The 18,838-nt window shown below is 39.5% G+C and overlaps 1 protein-coding gene across 1 annotated transcript in view; it reads right to left on the bottom strand.

The window, feature by feature from the left end:
* The window catches only part of INSC (INSC spindle orientation adaptor protein), a 136,123-nt gene that overhangs the window by 81,873 nt on the left and 35,412 nt on the right, over positions 1 to 18,838 (bottom strand). Inside the window, exon 2 of the mRNA XM_066552524.1 lies at positions 5,311 to 5,404. Within this exon, the coding sequence (XP_066408621.1) occupies positions 5,311 to 5,404 (94 nt within the window). The remainder of the gene's footprint in view (positions 1 to 5,310; positions 5,405 to 18,838) is intronic.

The following is an 18,838-nucleotide window of genomic DNA, read 5'->3' as shown; positions in this document are numbered from 1 at the left end:
AGGGCCAGGAGAACAATGGCATCAAAACCTACAGATTCCAATCACCTGCAGAACACAAGGGGTAAGACATCACTGGCAAGGGGAAAAAACAAAACAGATATTTTGGTCAGAATTCACTTTCTATGACAGGATAACAAAAAGTCACTGCCTTTGATTCAGAGCACTAAATCATATATTGAGAAATTTTAGACATTCTACAGAGAGAGACCAATGGATGGATCCATTCTTTTCCTAACAGCCCCATAAGAACACAATCTTAAACACATTGAGAGGTTCTGCACATGTCTTACCCCCCAAAATACCTCTTTTCAGCTGTATAGAGACCACATGAACTCTAAAAGTAGAAGCAAAATGCAATGTGAATGAAATTATTCAGCTACTGATCAGGTAGAAATCCTCTTACATTATAAAGGGTTTTTTTTTCCTGTTTTTCTTTCTTTTTTTTTTTTTTTTTAACAATATTCACTTCTGGGACTATAGACCTATCTGGTTTTCATCTCATATATCCAGATATTTCATGAAGTTCTACAAATTTGTCATCCTGATGAGGCAGAAAAACAAGCAGATTCAATGCAGTTCCTGCAGTATAAAATGCTGAATTTTTCTTGCTTCTGTTTCAAGTCACAGCTTTCAACAAACATTATCTAAATGCCAACTAATGCCAAATACAGACAATTATTTTTCCTTCTATTTCCATAAAGGTTTCTGCATCACTTCAAGTAGTACTTCTATCCCCACTGGGCACACAGCAATGTACTGAACAGAGTTGTGAAAAAAAAAAAAACTTTTTGCCCAGTGTCTCGGTCTCTCTGCAAGCCTCTCAGGAACCCTGGGCCAGTCCTGAGTCGGCAGACACCGGGGGGCAGCCCCGACACGGCCGACACGGGGAGACACTGTCTGTGTGTGCCCCGAGGGTGCTGAGGGCACCTGGGCTGGCAGGGAGACACTCTCTGTGTGTGCCCCGAGGGTGCTGAGGGCACCTGGGCTGGCAGGGAGACACTCTCTGTGTGTGCCCCGAGGGTGCTGAGGGCACCTGGGCTGGCGGGGAGACACTCTCTGTGTGTGCCCCGAGGGTGCTGAGGGCACCTGGGCTGGCAGCGGGGAGACACTCTCTGTGTGTGCCCCGAGGGTGCTGAGGGCACCTGGGCTGACAGCAGGGAGACACTCTCTGTGCCCCGAGGGTGCTGAGGGCACCTGGGCTGGCAGGGAGACACTCTCTGTGTGTGCCCCGAGGGTGCTGAGGGCACCTGGGCTGGGCACCTTTGCTGCAGAAGAGACACCAGAGACATCGGTAGAAGATAAAGAGCCGACTCTTAGCAGGGGTTAATCAAAGTTTTATTAGGAGTCCCAAAGGAGCTCCTGCACCTCAGGGGCCTCCTGCCGAGAGCCCCGGGGAGCTGTGCCAAGGTCACATTTAAAGGGAGGTGGAAACCAAAAGTAGATAACATTTTACCAACCAATAAGTAACTCTAAGGGATGGGTACTGGGGGATAGACATATAGGACAGCGTATGGGGCAAGGCTTGGGGTCTGACCCCTGGCCTCTGGCTGATCACTCGACGACTTGGACCGAAACTTCTGGATGGAGGGATGGGATGCTGAGTGATTGACAGAGAGCCAGGGTGGGGGTTTGGGGATGATCTCATCCCAGGAGAGGGATAACACAGGTAAAGGGAGGGGGGTACAGTCTGGGATAAACCATTTGGGAAAAATATGGGAATACAAAACAAAACTACTTCAAAGTATTACAAAGTATAAAAACGCACTACAACAGCCCAGCCTTTCATGTATGCTCCTGGAGTTCTGGAAGTAGCCTTAGTTTGCTACCTGAAAACCAGCAAGCTATTTTAATCAATTCATGGGATCATGGAATGGCTTGGGTTGGAAGAGTCTTAATAGATGATCTGGATCCATCCCACCTGTCATGGGCAGGGACATCTCCCACCAGACCAGGTTGCTCAAAGCCCCATCCCACTTCTTTTGAGGTAGCCCAAGACACAACTAGTTTAATAAACTGCTAGTGCATGTTTCTGACTCAGGATTAGGTTTTTTGTCAGTTTGTTAATTTTATTCTGGTTTTACTTGGTTGCTGTTTTGGGGTTGGGAGGTTTATTATGGGGAAGAGGGGAAGTTGATGATGACAATTGTGGTTTGTTTTTTTTAACCTAATTTTGATAAAAGATGACAATTTATTCTTTTTTTTACAAATTCTAATTATACCATATTTCTCCAGTTGAAGCCCTGAATTGAACACAATCCCAGAAGCCAAAATAGCATCTTATTTCATTTTTGGTGTTGAGTACCCTCTCTTTGGTTGAATGACTTCAGATTCAGCACTGTCTTAAGTTTCATTTACCGTGCAATATGGAAAGTACAAAAAACCCCATGTATACAATCAAAAAAGCTTGTGTAAACTACAATTTAAACTCACCAAAAACAAGCAGGGCAATGAACTTTCATTACACAGGATGAAAGGCAGGGGCATAAGGGAAAAGTAGGTTTTATTGTAGATGGAAAAGCCAATGTTAAAGCTCATTACCTCTTATAAGCAGAAGAATACCTTATAATAATATTTTGTAAAGATAAGGAAAGAGTACTGACATTTTCCCAGAGCTATACTAAAAATAGCTATTTCAAAATGGGGTTATGTTCATTTCTAAGGAATACACACACACTTCACATGCTATAGTGAGCTGGCCCTCACTGATGAGAATAGAAATTTTTTATGGTCCTGCAAGGTGCTTTACATGGGAATACAGCTTTTGGAGAGTAAGTAAATTACTCCTTTATAAAAGTGATCTATTTCCAATTGGTTTCTCTCCTAAGAGACAAAATCATAACTTAAGTTCCTAACTCACTGAAATAGAAAAAAAAACTTTCTGTAACAATAAATTGTTTTTCCTTGGGATACTGCATAGCTTTAATTACTGTATCCATAGCAGTCTAGATGTCAATTAGAGACAGGAGCTCTGACAGTGTGTTAGAGAACCATTAACACCATGACTCAGTACTCTAGAGACTCCAGCACAAGTTGTGTTTTCCCATAAAATCTAAGGAAAGTGTGTAAACAACAATTCATGAGGCACAGAAACTTGGTTTAAGGCCCCAGTTTTAAATTCCTTTTACAGCCAAAATAACTGTTGACTCCAGTGACCACTGTGGAAACACTTGGAATCTGTTTGCATATTTATGGTACACTTTTCCTATGGAGACAGATGCTCTTGCTGAAGGTCCTGCCTGTTTTTACTGATGTAAGATTATGACCAACATGAAGCAAGGCATGATTGAGGTCCTACACAGGATTTACCTCAGTTGGATTTGAGCTACCTTTCCCCTGTGACAGGACCCAAGAAGTTAATTCAATCATCTCTTACAGAGAGTAGGAACATGAACTGGAATCTTGAGAGAGTCATAAATCCTAGCCTTGGATACAGGAACAATAAAGAATTGAAACTATTTGAATCTTGTTATTTTGAAAATTCCCTTAATCCTTTTAAATGCCCTATAGGAGCCATATCGCTCCTTTCTCTAACCCAGAGGAATTACTTAAACTCATAAAAATTCCATTTCGTTTGAAAAGCTATTATGTTGGGGTTTTTTCCTTCTTTTAACAATTAAGAAGAGCATTTTGTACAGTTCCTGAACTTTATCTAGTCCATTCTGTGTTCTTTCTGCTGAATTCTTAGCATAAAAACACTTTTTCTTATTTTCAGTTCCAATGTTCTCTGAGCCTTCACCCTTCTGACCACTGACAACTTCAGTCTGCCTGTTTCTTACAGGGACTTTATCTGAAATAACCCTAATCTGTAGGGGGGGAAAAAAACCCCTTATTTCTCAAAATAAAAACAAACAAACAAAAAATTAGGAGGTTTATATTTTATTGTGGGTGAGGGAGAGTACTTATTTTTTTTTAAATTTCTCTATAGAGAATTCCCCTGCTGAGTCCAGCTCTTTGTCAAAACATAATGTTTGCTATGTGGGACTTTTCCAAATCCCTTCTTGTGCTAAGATGCAGTTCAGAGTGCTTGTAGGGTGGTTGTGTTCACATAACATGGCAGAGCTTTGCTTCTCTCAACACTGCACACCTGACTCACAGGCACTTTCCTCCTTTTCTAGAACCCCCCAGCCTATAAAATTCAGTGCTTTTCAGTGCTGTTGTTACCTCTGAAGTGCATTTTTCATACTCCACATTTCCAGCTGCTAGCATGGAGAGACTCCAGCTAATTTCCCCATTTATGTATCATAAAAAAACCTTGGCACCATCAGCCTGGATCAGCCTTTGGCCACCCCCAGGACCTGTTCCCTCAGCTCTGTTTGCAGCTAGTTTTCTACAACTGTAATTCTTAACTACCCCATTGTTCTTGGCATATCTCTATACAGTGCTTCTTACAGAAGAGAATATGTTTAGGTGTGTCACAGTGACTCTGAGTTTAATGGCAATATCAAAGTGTCTGCTGGAAGACTGAGGTAAGGAAAGGTAGAGAAATATCAAACTACCCATGAAGAAGCATGTATTTTGAGATAGTATGCCAAGTATGCCAATTACAACTGTAAGTTAATTACAAGAAAGAATTGCATTCTGACCTGAAGGAAGAAGATTAGGAAAAAGACTGAAACTTGATTACTTTTTTTTCTGACTTTACTCCTGCGTTCAGCAGACCTCACCCTCCTTCCTCCCATAAACAAAAAAAACCCAGTTGTGACACATAATCACTGTAGGTTATTATATTTTTTTTTCTTTTCATAGAACCTCTATTAGGCTAGAAGCAAAACTACATTACACAGAGACAGCTACTAGATGGTAACCAAAAGACAGATTTTTTAAAAATCTGTTGGTTAGCAGAATCACCAATGTCTCCACTCCCAACAGGGTATCAGAAACCAGAGATGTTATACCACAGCCTTCCTATCATTACCATACCTACAGCAGAAAAAAGTCAACCATGCTGAACAAATCCATATTTATAGCTTTCAGCAGTCTTCCCAGAGTGCAGAGGGTTCCAGTCATTTCCATCATGACTAAGAAGCAGTCCAGTAAGTACTGTCATATTGCTACTGCAAACATGGCAATCCATTTTAAATGATGGCCGCAGAAACACTGCCATGATTTACCACACTCCAGGTATACAAAGTTCCAAATGCCTCAAGAAATATATCTCAAATTTCCACATTCCTTCTATAAATTCCATAGGAATACTACCTGGCTTTAAAAATGAGCCTTTAAGTATCTTCAGAGGCTCAAAGGAAAGTGCAGCTGCTGCCTCAGAACCATTTAATCACTCAAACCTGGATGATAGAGTGCACCACTTACCGCTGAACTGGGAAGGAAAGGGAATCTAAGTGGTCCTCGCCCTTAAAAGCCATATTTATCCTGTTCTCATGTGCACTTCTCCATAGGCTGGAATCTAGAAAGAAAACAGTCATTTAGTGAACCTAGGAAAACTCAGGCAACCTCAGCCCAGGCTGGCATGGCATTTTCCTGCTCTCCTGTGGAGAGAGCTCATTAAAACAAATAAGAAGTCTCCTTTTCCACAACTCCAGCAGTTAACTGTGGCCATTAAGTACATTTCACATGATAAACAATGTAGAGTTTGCATATTCCTGAAGATCCTGGACTGCTGCACCAGGCAGAGCCATCTGGGTTGAACATTTCTGAGTTAGTATTATTTAGCCTCATTCATTTAATATTACCTTGAATGCTAGAGAAAATCTAATGAGTATTATAGTAATTCTTCATGTTATTGTGAGAAAGATTGCAAGTGAGATCCCTTCCAGCCCTAATTATTCTGCAATATGATTTCACGATTGTTAAGTAGCGAATTTACAGAAAGGTCCTTGATGACTAAGTTACTGAAGTATTTGACCCTTCCATATTAGACAATTTCATTTTTTATACATTTAAAATGCTGCACACATCTTTCTCCTCCATGATTTCTCTTTATACCTAGTGACCAAGAGATGGATCCAAGCTTTATTGCACTAGGAAAAAAGCAAGAGAGAAGGAGGACTCCTAATTTTCACAAGAGGAAGGATTTTGCCTCTTTCCGCCCCCCCCCCCCCCCTCTTCCTTTAATTAGCCTCTCTTACATTAGAGCACTACCTACTATGGTCAAAGCACATTCACAACAAAAATCACAGAGGATTTATTCTACAAAAAAAAGTGAAGTCATTTTTACTCACACACAGCTAAAAGAACACTAAGGCAAAATATTTGAAGGAAAAGACTAATCCATGACTCAGGAAGAAGAGGAAATGGATTCACTTGGACAAGGATACAGGAACAGAGGGAAAATTATGCTTTCTCAGATGTGAAAAAAAAAAAAACTGGGATCAATGGATCTCACTCCTAGAGAAAATACTTTACATAGGAAATTACTGTTTGTGTCACCAACTGAGGCAGAGTGCTTTTGATGTAGCTGCTTGTGAAATTCTGCTATTTGGTTATTTGGCTGCATTGTGCAAGCTGAGTCAGCCAGCATTCAAGATATTTGCCACCCCAAATTGCTCTTAATTGACAGAGAGTGGTCCTCACTCCCTTTCCTAGCAAACTGATCTCATTACTAATGCATGGCCTTGTTTTTTCCCCAAGATCTCACAAACATGTCCTGAGCACATAAAAGTATTACAACCAACATTATGGTTCACATGCTCTGTCCACTGTTAGCTCCAGATTGCCCTGGTGATGGTGCCATCCTGTGTTCCTCCCTATCCCCCTAGGTTTTCCTGGAAATAACAAATTTAATTTAATCCTTCTCCAGATATATAGACTAAGATTGAAATACAGGAGAAGAATCTATATAAAAAAGCCAAAACCAACACCAAAAGAAACCCACATTAAAAATAGTTGAATTGGTACTGAAGTCTCTGGTTTAAAAAGACTGCAGATATTTCATAGGTTTTGACTGGAGGTTTGTATGCCCAATACATGAAAATATTATAATGTATTCTTCTGCTACTGTGACACACTAAGATTTTTAAAACAAACTTATTTTGGGGGGCAGGAGGAGGGGAATTTAAAGAATTTAGTGTATGATATACAGATTTCACTAACAAAGTGAATAAATGAGCTATCTTCATTTTCTATTTTTAAAGACATTTAAGATTACCAGATACAAACAACTGTACAATCACATTTACTGGAAACAGACAAATATCACAATAATCACTGTCTTCATTTGCAGGAGATAGCCTTAAAGCTGAACACATCCACATAAAACCTTAATCTCCAAAATTATTTTTCCCTCCTAAAGCTTGTCATTTAAAGGACAAAAACTCCAATATTTTAGCCTGCAGAATTACAGATTTCATGGACACTAAGCAACTGTTTCTGCTCAGCATTAGACCTGGATTTACCTTCTCATGCTACCAACATTAAATCAAATCTAAAGCTTCAGCTTTCTCTGGCAAGCTAAATCTACTTCACCATTAGCTCAGCCTACTACCAATTTCCACACATACAAATCAAAGCACCTGCTTGTACTCCATTACTTGTGATCAGTGACATAATGTACACAGACATAAATTAGATTATTGCATGTCCTTGTTCCCCATAAATTAGAAACCTGACAAAAGCACAAGTTTTTATATGCTGTCTTCCCACAAAGCACACTTTTATATTATGTCTGAGAGCCTGTAAAAACATTATCAACTTCTACTTAGAGGTTACTTATGCTCCAGGAACAATAACAAAATGCTACAACAATATCTTAACCAAACTGTCTGGCTGGGGACAATGATTAGATATTAGCTCAAATCTTTAATCCCAAATTAATGTTGGCAACATGAGGAAATTCTCTGCCCTGGCATTTTGCCAGGGGATCCACTGTACACCCCAGGATCACAGGAGAGGTTGGAACACCAGTGATTTGTGGCACAGGCTTCTGGTCCTGCTTAGAATGCCTCCTCCACCTGCTGGGCAACTACAGATGGCAGATATTGGTCAGATTCCTGAGCTCTCATTCCTTTCCAGGTAAGACCAAAACAACTGTACTTCCTAGTAAATGAGTCCTTCTCTTTAGCGGATTCTGCTTTTTATTCAAGTCCACAACACATGATGAGTTCTTGATGATGATGTTCTATGATGTTCTCATCATGTTCTTCATGATGTGTTCTAATCAGCACTCCTAAAAGCAAAGTCCTCTACTCGAGCTGACTACGGAGATGTTACATATGCACTTACTTTTATTAAGTATATAGATAATAACAGATAACATTATTAGACTTCTGTAGGAGAGTCTAATTTTTTTTTTCCACTGAAAATATTTATTTCCATGATTAATGATTAGACCCACAGCTTGTCAGAGTTGCTGTCCAGATAAATTTGTACAAAAAAGACAAACAAACAAACCAAAAACCCACTGCTTGTACTTTGCAACATTGATCATTTTGGTAGAAGCCTGAGTGATACACTGAAATAACAAAATTATATTCTTGGACTATTATGAAGCCTTTTATTTAACACTCATATAAGGCTTTACATCTGCACACAGCCTTGTATCACAGTGTAAATGCTGACTTGCAATTTGTTTGACTCCTCTGGTAGGTAGCAGCATGTATATGTGGAATTACACATACTCAAGGCAGCAGGCTCTGTGTCCTGCATTTTTCTCTTTGTAATTCCAACACTGAATTATGTTTTGAGATGTTATTTCCTCCAGGAATAGATGCAGATAGGCAGAGCACAAACTACATTTCAATCCCATCCAATACAGCCAGCCAAAAGCTTTTTTTCAGAGAGCAGGAGTTCAGAAGAGAATAAAGCATCACAAGTGAAAAAGCATGAAAGCATTGCTCTCAGAAATCAGCAAAGTATCAGCAAAGGGCATGAACTTCACAGCCAAAATTCCCAAAACCACATAAGCAGGAAGAGGAATCTTGCTCACAGACAGGCACCAGGCCTTGCCAAAAACTGACAGAGAACTAAAAACATCTCTAAAAACTGTCAAACAGCCCATCTGTAAAACAGAGGAGGAGAAGCCTCACCCCAGCTTAGACCAGGCTTGGCAGCAGAGGGTAAACCTGTGCAGCACCTCATTAGCAGAGTGGTGCAGCTGGCTGCTGTTATCCCACTGCTCCAGGACAAACCCCTCCTGCCCCACAAGAACTCCCTGCTGGGAGCCTCCTGTTGCTCCAGCCTTTTTAGCAATGGAAAGCAGCTTCTACAGGACCACAGTGCTTTTTAGCACCCTGCAAAACATGTTATTTCTGCTAAGAAAGCAAATTGTAACTCATAGAATCTCCCAGTTTAAATTTCTCCTCCATGATTCAACGTGTTAGCTTACATTTAAGAAACTAGATATTAGGAGGGTTTTAGCATAAGGATTCTTTTAGAAACAACATCCATACCCAAAAGTATCATGGTAACAGCATGTTTTCCAGATGAACTCAGTGTGACTCATTTTCTTCTACTACTGATGGCCCTAATGTTCTCTATCACAAAATGATGTCCTTAATAATTAAGCCCTGAAACTTCAGACAATTAAATTCACATTTTCGAGCTCATTCATGTCACACATGTTCACCCTTGCAAAGGTTCAAATCAAAAGGCAAATCAGTGAACTTTCACCATGCCCTTTCTAACCCCTAACATCATAATTTCAACACTAAAAATACCTTAAAATAGGGTCAATCAAGAGCATAATTTCTCTTTCAGAAAGAGCAAGAAATCCACACATCTAGCCTTTGACTATTAATATTCATCTGAATTAGAAGAGCATCTTACCTATAAGCAATGTGGTTAACCTGAGAATAAGAAGTTATTAGCTAAAAGTCATTTCAGACCAGATATCCCTTGATTAATATGAACAGTTCCTGTCTGTACTAAAGTACAATCTCTTTTCTGCCAAACAGTGCTTGCCCTTATTCTACAATTCTGGGAGTCTGGGAATCATTAGTTATTATTCTCCTATATACAGAATAACTGTTAATGGAACGCCACAAATCAAATTAAGAGCAAAATTCTGACAGCATTTATGTGAGAGGTCAGAAAGTAAATACATACATTCTGTCCTTCAGCAACACATCCAGCCCATCAGAAGTTTTTCCACACTAACCATTTAAGGACTCAAGATCCTGTGTCATTCTGCATTATAAGAGGCTTACATGGGCATGAATTAATTACAATTGTAACAGCCAACTCAAAATTAAGCTGTGTGACACAAATCTAAGAAACCATAAAATCAGGAGCAAAAATAATGAAGAGCCCTTCGAGCGGTGCATTGAAATGGGTTGTATTAGCATGGGATCATATACACAGACCTATGGACCACACTCCTAGAATGCAAAATTAAAACTAGGAGGGAGTGGTGGCAAAAGGCACTACCTGTGACATTCATTCATGGCAGTGGCTCTTGCAGAACCAATAGTCAGAGAGGAAGCTCTGCTCAAAGTTTATGCCTTACACTTCAAGTACCATCTGAAGTATAAATTCATTTTCAGTCACAGAGGGGTCTTATTTTTATGACATATTTCTTCCCCTCTTTTCTCTCCGCTTTCTGCAGAGAGAGGATCTCATTTTAAATTAGTCTCTGAAAATATTCCTTCTAATATATCATAAACCAGTTTGTTTTGGAAGGGACCTTAAAGATCATCTCCTTCCAGCCCCTCCACAGGTTTCGGTAGGGTCATCTACCACTAGATCAGGTTGCCCACAACCTTATCTAACCTGTCCTTGATTATATACACATACAAAAAAAAAATATATATATAGTCATCTGTTTATTTAAATATTTTCTTAATACTTCGCTTATATTTTCATAATTCTAAAAAGTATGTCTTATTTTATTATATATTCATCATAAATTTCTATTACATTAAATATTTTTGAAGTATAAATTATAATACATATGGAGATGCGGAGCGTGTGTGTATATATACACATGCATCTGATGCAGTTATTCATGCAAACTCAAGTTTGTGCTGTTTTTTCTTCTGGATACTTCCCATTTTAGTCCTGTTTTACACACCTATGCCTTGGAATATCCAGGGGGATGGAGAGAGAAAAACAAATAAAAATCTACCTCAGTCAAATAGGTCATCCTGAAAACTACAGACAAGGAATATGATTGTGTAGATCCTTGAGGGTGGAGGAAAAAAACAAATCCGAAGCCAGTACCATTTCTCTGCACACAGAGGAATTCCTTAATTAACTTTCTGGTTTGTGTTTTGTTTTTTTAAAAACCTCCTTGAACATTAAAATAAAAAAATCATTTATGATCTCCACAGGGCAAAATCGTGCTTTGAAAGCAAGATGTATAAGACTTCTCTTTCATTTCTTTATTTTAGATAGTGGATCATATGAAAAACACTAAGTAGAACATATTTATCCAGGTAATTCAGCTTTCTCCAAGATTAAAAGTGTAGGAGATCAATCATCACATGTGCCACAGCAAGTCCTTTTGCCAAGACAGGAGTTTTCTTACCATGTATCTTTAACAAATTTTCCCATTCAAATACAAAATATCTAGAAAAATGGAGCTTCTATCAGCATGGATTACATTATGAAAATATTTAAAATAAGGAGATAAAGAATGGCATAACAGATTTGATGACTTCTTTTCACTCACTCCCCCTCAAAATTATTTTAGGCAACAGGCCATTTTAGGTAACAGCCACGTGGCATCTCTTGGGTTTTTTAAATCTTATCAAAGTCTCCAAAATCTCCCCTTCTGCAAGGGACACACCAATTTCTATAGCTGGCAGTATTACGGGAACAAACTGATTAGTGGTCACATTTCTGGCAATTAGCATTTTAGAGGCAGTTTCACTGGAAAATAATTTACTTTTGAGGTCCAGCAACCGAATAAGAAGTGTCAGGTTGGGGCACTCCAGAGCTGTATTTTACCTTTTATGTGGTGCAGCATAATCACCATATAAAAATGTTTCTTGGTTCTCAGAGCAGCAGTAATGCAAACTGCTACCATGTAATTTTGGGGGGTCCAATAGACCAGGCTGCTCAGAGCCCCATCCAACCTGGCCTTGAACACTTCCAGGGATGAGCTATCCACAACTTCTCTGGGCAACATCTCCCAGTGCCTCACCAACCTCAAAGTAAAGAATTTTATCCCAATATTTAATATAAACTTGTTCTAGAGCCATCATCCCTTCTCCTGGTACCATGCACCTTTGTAGAAACTCCCTCTCCAGCTCTCTTTTAGGCTCCCTTCCAGCATTGGAAGGCCATTCTAAAGTCTCCTCCAGGCTGAAGAATCCCAATTCTCTCCGCCTCTCCTAACAGGAGAGGTGTTCCATTCCTGTGACAGTCTCCGTGGTCCTCCTCTGGATTCACTCCAGCAGGTCTGCATCCTTCCTGTGCTGGGGAACCCAGTGTGGTATTAGAGGTCAGAGGTTTGTTTTGCTGACAATAAATGACCTCAAGTGAAATTGCCCTGCTTTGGTCTCATTTATCCCTGACACCACAGCCAGGATTTCATCTGGTCTCCATGTAAAGAGATCAGAAATAAAAGGGCTGTTCTTTCAACTGTGCAGGGCACAAGGGAAAATGGGAGATTTTTGAACCTTAGAATGTACAAATGTAGAAGTGTAGAAGAAATGCCTACAGAACAGAGTTTTCTGTTATTAGATAACGTGACTCTCCCAAAAGTAGTGAAATTGGAACTAAGATTCATTGTTTCCCCTAAAAACATGCAAAAATTCCAAAACGACCTTAACATGAAAAGAAATTAAAAAAGTCCTTTCCCTATTGAGACATAAAATAAAGAAAAAATAATTTAATAACCCAAAGTTAAACATAATGCAAGTAAAAAATTGAAATAAAATATTCCAAAGTTTAATACTGTAAACAAGTACATAGAGAAGATATCACTGTGTTTAACCACTTCAAAGGGAAAGGACTAGAGACCTATACAAATAACTCACTGCAAGGAAACATGATAATATTTGCACATCCCTGTGTACAAACCATTACCTGTAATGAAAGGATTTCATCTTAATAGCCATTCCTGTTAGTCAGACAGGAAGTCTAAAAGACATCTTTATTTACATTGATATTCCCCAAAAAGAAAAACAAATCTGACATTTTAACAGAGAGGAACATAATATTATTAGGTCAGGTCATAGTCAAGGCTATATTGGACTAGCATCACAAGGAACTGCATGGTAAACAGTGGACATATTTTCACAATATTTGCCAGTGATGATTAAGTTTATAATTTTACAGAGTTAATACCAAATTGCTCTTTTTTGGTCATAACTCCGAAAACCTTAAGACCAGCTTTAGACCAGTACAGATAAACACACATTTATCTAAAAATAAAACAATCACAGAAGACCACAAACAGCTAATCTCTAGTCCTTAAATCACTTCTCTATTTGAATTACTAATAAACTTCCTCCTTCTTTCAATCAACTTCAGCATAATTTTTTCACCTTTCCACAACATATTGGGGAAAAGATAAACAAGGACATCAGAGAATTCAGAAAAGTTAAAAGGGAAGTAGCTGACAAAGATCAAAGTTCTTGCCTGCTACTATGGTAACTCAACAGAATGCAAGAGCAGGAGATCCAGTTGGGAAACAAGCACACAAGAGGAACCAACACACCAGAGAAAACCTAATACACATGTGGTTGAGCTACATATTTTCAAGGATCCCAGCTCTCTTCATGCTCATTGCAAGTTCTACTTTCAAGTCACCTTTTCTAGATAGACACAGCAAATCCAGTAGAAAAACCTCCTGAAAGCTGAAAAAAAAGTCAAAGTATGTTGTGAAATTACCTATACACTAAAAAGGAAGAACATGGAGCCTACAGCAAAATTTGAGCATATCTTCTATTTCTTGCTTCTTTCATTTAATTAACTCCAATTAGCACTTCCAGACAGCCTGTCAGCAAACTATGCTACCTAGTCATCATAATTCTACACAAAGAAGTCATAAAGCAACAGCGAGCTTTTTCTGTTTGTAAGGAGAAAATACTTCATTTATAATGTTGAACCACTGCCAAAGAGGATCCAATCACCAGATATTTTCTTCTTCCTCTGTCCTTCACACATACAAAAAAAAAAAAAAAGTGGAGAAGCCAAAAAGCTTTAATGATATCAAAGAGAGGGAATCCTCAGCAGGGCTAGAGGCAAAACTGCTCTGGAGGATTGTTCCCATCTCCGGTGTCTCAGGGTGGGTGTAACATGAGCAGGGCACATCCAGAAACTCCAAGCAAACCCAAAGGCTCAGAGGGACTTTCCAGCCTGCTGACATTATTTTTGCACCAGGGATCAAGTTGGGTGTGGGAGCAGAAATTGCAAATCCTACTCAAGTCAGTGAGCTGCACTCAGCCTGTGTGCCCCAAGTTCTCCTGAGCCTCAGGCTGCTGAGCTCTGGAAGGCCAAGCAAAAAAAGTTCAGGTGGTATTCCCTGACAGAATGGCAGGTTTTGTAAGGATCACAGGATATCCTTACAAAATTGGAAGGGACTGGAAGGGACCCCAAGGATTATCAAAGTCCAACTTTTGGTCCTCCACAGGACAATCCCCAAGAATCACACCGTGTGCCAAGAGCATTGTCCAAATTTTTCATCAACTCTGGCAGGTTGGATTCTGTAAGCACTTCCCTGGGGAGCCTGTTCAGTGCCCAACCACCCTCTGGTGAAGAACCTTTGCCTGATACCCAACCTGAACCTCCCCTGACAACTGCAGGCCATTCCCTCAGGCCCTGTCAGAGGTCACCAGAGAGATCAGTGCCTGCCCCTCCTCTTCCCCTCATAAGGAAGCTGTAGACTGTATTGAGGTTCATAGGACCACAGACTATGATGAGTTGGAAGGGACCATCAGGATCATCAAGCCCAACTTTTGGCCCTGCACAAGACAGGTTTCTTTGGAGCTTTTTGAGTCTGGGTTTTGTTGGTTTTTTGTTGACATTGTTGCTGGTTTTGTTTTTTTAATCTTTCCCCTCTTCCCGATTCACAGGCTGAGGTCTTAGTATGGAAGAGCAAGGAGGAGATCACAGGCAAAATAATAACAAGAAATATAAGGAGAGGAGTACTGTTGATTAGGAAATAAAGTTTGGATGTTGATGAGCGTGTGAACAACCATGCCACACCCAAAAATATTGTAGCTCAGTAGAGAGCTGTGCAGTTTCAATTAAAAAGTGACTGTATGTCACAGTACTTTTAATTACTAAACCCCCAAATTTGGCAGATACACAAGTCACAGCCTGTATCTTCTCTTGCACTGGTAACTCCCAGATAGTCAGCAAATCACCCAAGTCCAACAACTTCACATCTATCAGCTGATGTTCAGTAACCCATTATGCAAGGATCTGGCACACAAGTTCTGAGTACACCATGAATTGCTATACAGTCTGTTCCAGGATGGCTGCATTGTTTGTTCCCATGATTTTCTAAAAATGGATATTGAAAGAAAAGAAAAATTATTTTTTAAACTTTTAAATCTCCTTGCAGAACAGGCTTAGTGTTTTGATAAATATTTCCCATTATTATCATGAGGTTGTAACAGTTTGTGATGGCACAAGTAGAGACACATACCAGAATTAGTTGGAAGGAAAAGTCCCAGAGCCAATTTTGCTATTAGCAGCCAAATTCAATGAATTTGTAATCATTAGGTTTAGGAGTGCTCAGATTCCAGACTTTATTTTTTAATCCCCAAAATATAACAGTGACTATAGGGGGTTTTATCCATAATACTAGCTTGAGCTTGGCAGTTATTTATGAACTATGCCACAGAACTTTGTTTCCCTACAAGTCAAACAGAGGCACATTAGACTCACATTTGGAAAGCAGTCTGTTCACTCATTTCCAATGCAGGTCTCTGTACTATTAACCCTCCAGACACATGAGATTGGTAAGAACAAAGAAGTGTAAAAGTTCTCCATAAACTTCCATTTCCAGAAATTGGCATTGACTGGTTTAGGTGCAAATGCACCAAAACTTAGAAGTCACACTGCTGATCTACTGCCCCGAAAATTTCAGTCTTCTCACCTGTTTCTTTCTGTTGCTGCCTGTGATATGTGGGCAGCGGATCAGCTCATCTCCTATTTGCAAGAGTAGCTAAGAGAACTCAAAATCCCTCCAGAGAGCTCATTTCACTATTAAAACACCAGCACTTTTCCATAGACAGTTCCATGATCAAGAGTTTCCTTCATCTCCATTTCCCATTATCAGCCTTAGAAAACTCTGCCAATCTTCAAACACCCATCATCTCCAATATTTCCGGTGCAACCTAAGGCAATAATTGGCCTCAGCAAGAAAACAGACACATTCCTAATCCCTCAGGGTGACAGAGAGTACTTTCCACCTGCAACTGTGGCTTTCATAATTTTCAGTGTGCCTATGTTTAGAGATGCTATCAACAATCCAGTTTTTACATCAGCTGGATCCAAGGTACTGCTTGTGCCAATTACACTTACATTATTTACCAGTAAATATCTGAGGGTCAGGCATGTCAAATATCTTGCTAGGTATTGCCAGTGCCCACCCACTGTTGTGTTTGGGCATCCCACAGGAAGGATCTGCCATCTGTGCAGTCAGGCACAGTCCACCCCAAGAGTGGGAGAGGATGCACGCAAGTTTTTCTTTAGATTCACATTATCTGGACAAGACACAGAGCAGAGGTTTCAGGGAAATAGCCCATGAGCTCTCTTAGTCAGTGCCCAGGTGAAAGAACTGGATCCTGACACCACATATCACCTGTACTCACTGCCATGACTTGAATGTCACATAGGCAATTTGAAGCTCATGTTGAAAGCTCATGAAAGCATGGCCCAGCTTTCCCAGCTTCTGTCAGTACAGACCTCAGTGAGAAAACTGCCCCCTAAAAGTACAACCAGCACTCGCACAGCAGATCCAAAACCTGAAATACCTTTATTTATTTAAAGATGGAGTGCTGTGACCAGCAACATGTACATGCAAGGGAAAAAGTGACATCCCTAAATTGTAGGAAAAAATTTAAATTACTGCAGTGGTAAATGTAAATCAGTTCTGAGACCCAGCCACCTAATTGTCCATTAAGATATCAAAAAACAGATTCTTCTTTTAATTTAATAGTCTTCTAAAAGAGAACCCAAGAAAATGTTAGGCATTACTCATGGTAGAACTACAGGACAGAGCTTTCGACTCATGACTCATCCAATAAAAGGGAAAGCAGTTCATAAGCAAATTCTGAAAAGTTTCAAAGCACAAGATGAATTTACCTTTTAAAAAGAAGCATTTCAGTAAGCTGGGGTGGAAAAAGAAATCACTTACAGGAAACATAGGGCAGTGGTTACATCCAGGGAATGAAAATACAGAAATCATCCTGCTTTACACAACAAGGTGCATCACCATCCTCTCACAGCTATGCAGAAACTTATTTAGCCTCTCTCCCTACTCTGATAATGAAGTGATAATGGTCCAAATCCCTCTACTCTCTTAAGTGCAATGACAGATTATGCCTGCAAAGGTGGGGGCTGGTGGTGCCTTTTTACAGCCCTTGAACCTCAACTTGATTCTAAAGCACCAGCTCAAATCTAATTCCAGGAAGACCTCATACATGTGAGTGAAATGCGTAAGGCACAAAATTTGATTTTAGTAAAAATGTGAAATGGTTTAATCCTGAGAGAAGGTGACTAAGAGGGGAATCCAGTAGGAAGCAAACATAGAAAAATAAGTCAGGAAGTTTAGCATTTTAGAGCCCCTAAAAAATTAGAAGAATAAACTACAAAGTCAGAACTCAGACGGGCAACGCTCTTCTTGTAGCACATGTGCCACTTGCTCCCTCAAAGTCACTGTGGCCCAGAACCTGGCATCCCACAGCCACAGAATCATTGAGGCTGAAGAGACTGAGCTTCAAAAGGGAAATTCTTATGGATAATACAGACTACCAAAGTTAAAATTATTTATAATAATTTTTAAGTTAATTTTTGCACCTCAAGAAAATTGCTCCTTGTATTACATCCTCCTCTTAGGATGCCCTTGAAAGTTTGGCTTCTGGTTTAATTTTTGAAGACCAGCATTTTCCAGGATAAGAGAAAACTGAATGGAAGAACAAGATGGGGTCAGGAGAAGTCAATGAGAGAAAAAAATGCATTAAAGTTCCCAACAGCCCTGCCACTGACTTCAGTAGTGAAAGAAGCCAAAAACTTATTGTACATTTAGGAGTTAAGATTGACTGGGACCTTTCTAAAATTACATATACAAAACACCAGCTTCTGCAAATAATTATCAGGTCATATAACCATAAAAGTCAAGAAAATATACTTTATTACCTGCTCATCTTACTTATTCACAGAGCAGAGCCAATATTAGTCAGCACAAGTAGCTGCTTGCAAGAAGGAAGGCTTCAGTCATTAAGGAAGAGATGTAATTAAAAGGAGGGAAATCCAAAACACAGTTATACCCACCAATCACATCATCTAAATTATACTATTTTATTCATCAAAAATAAAGCTTTGAAACAAAGATGCCGTATTTTATGCAAGTTCTTGATTATCTTTCTTCTGAGGGAGCATGTAATTTACAAGAAAGAGGACTTAAAGCTTTAAGTGCCTCTGACTTAATTCAGCATTGCTGTATTGATGGTCCCATTTAGATGATTCCATTTCAGGCCCCTGTAACGCATTAAAGGCATGACTTACTCACATCCATTTGGCTAATGATCCCCTACTGCTCCAAAGTAAATGACAGCTATTTACAGTAAATTATTCAATTAGATAGAGGGAAGTGCGGTATTCATTTTATATTGTTTGACATGGCAAAACAGAAGTGTGCAAGAAGGCAGGTAGGGCATTTTAATCTTCCAGAATCAATTGTTTAATCCACAGCAGGAGGATAAATACACTCCACAATACTTGTCGGCATCAGGTTTTTATTGTAAACATTCTAAGAGAGACTGGA

The sequence above is a fragment of the Molothrus aeneus genome, chromosome 6 (assembly GCF_037042795.1).
Source record: "Molothrus aeneus isolate 106 chromosome 6, BPBGC_Maene_1.0, whole genome shotgun sequence".
NCBI classification, from domain to species: Eukaryota; Metazoa; Chordata; class Aves; order Passeriformes; family Icteridae; genus Molothrus; species Molothrus aeneus.
The sequence above is the reverse complement of the archived record's forward strand: the minus strand, read 5'-3'. Positions and strand labels throughout refer to the sequence as shown.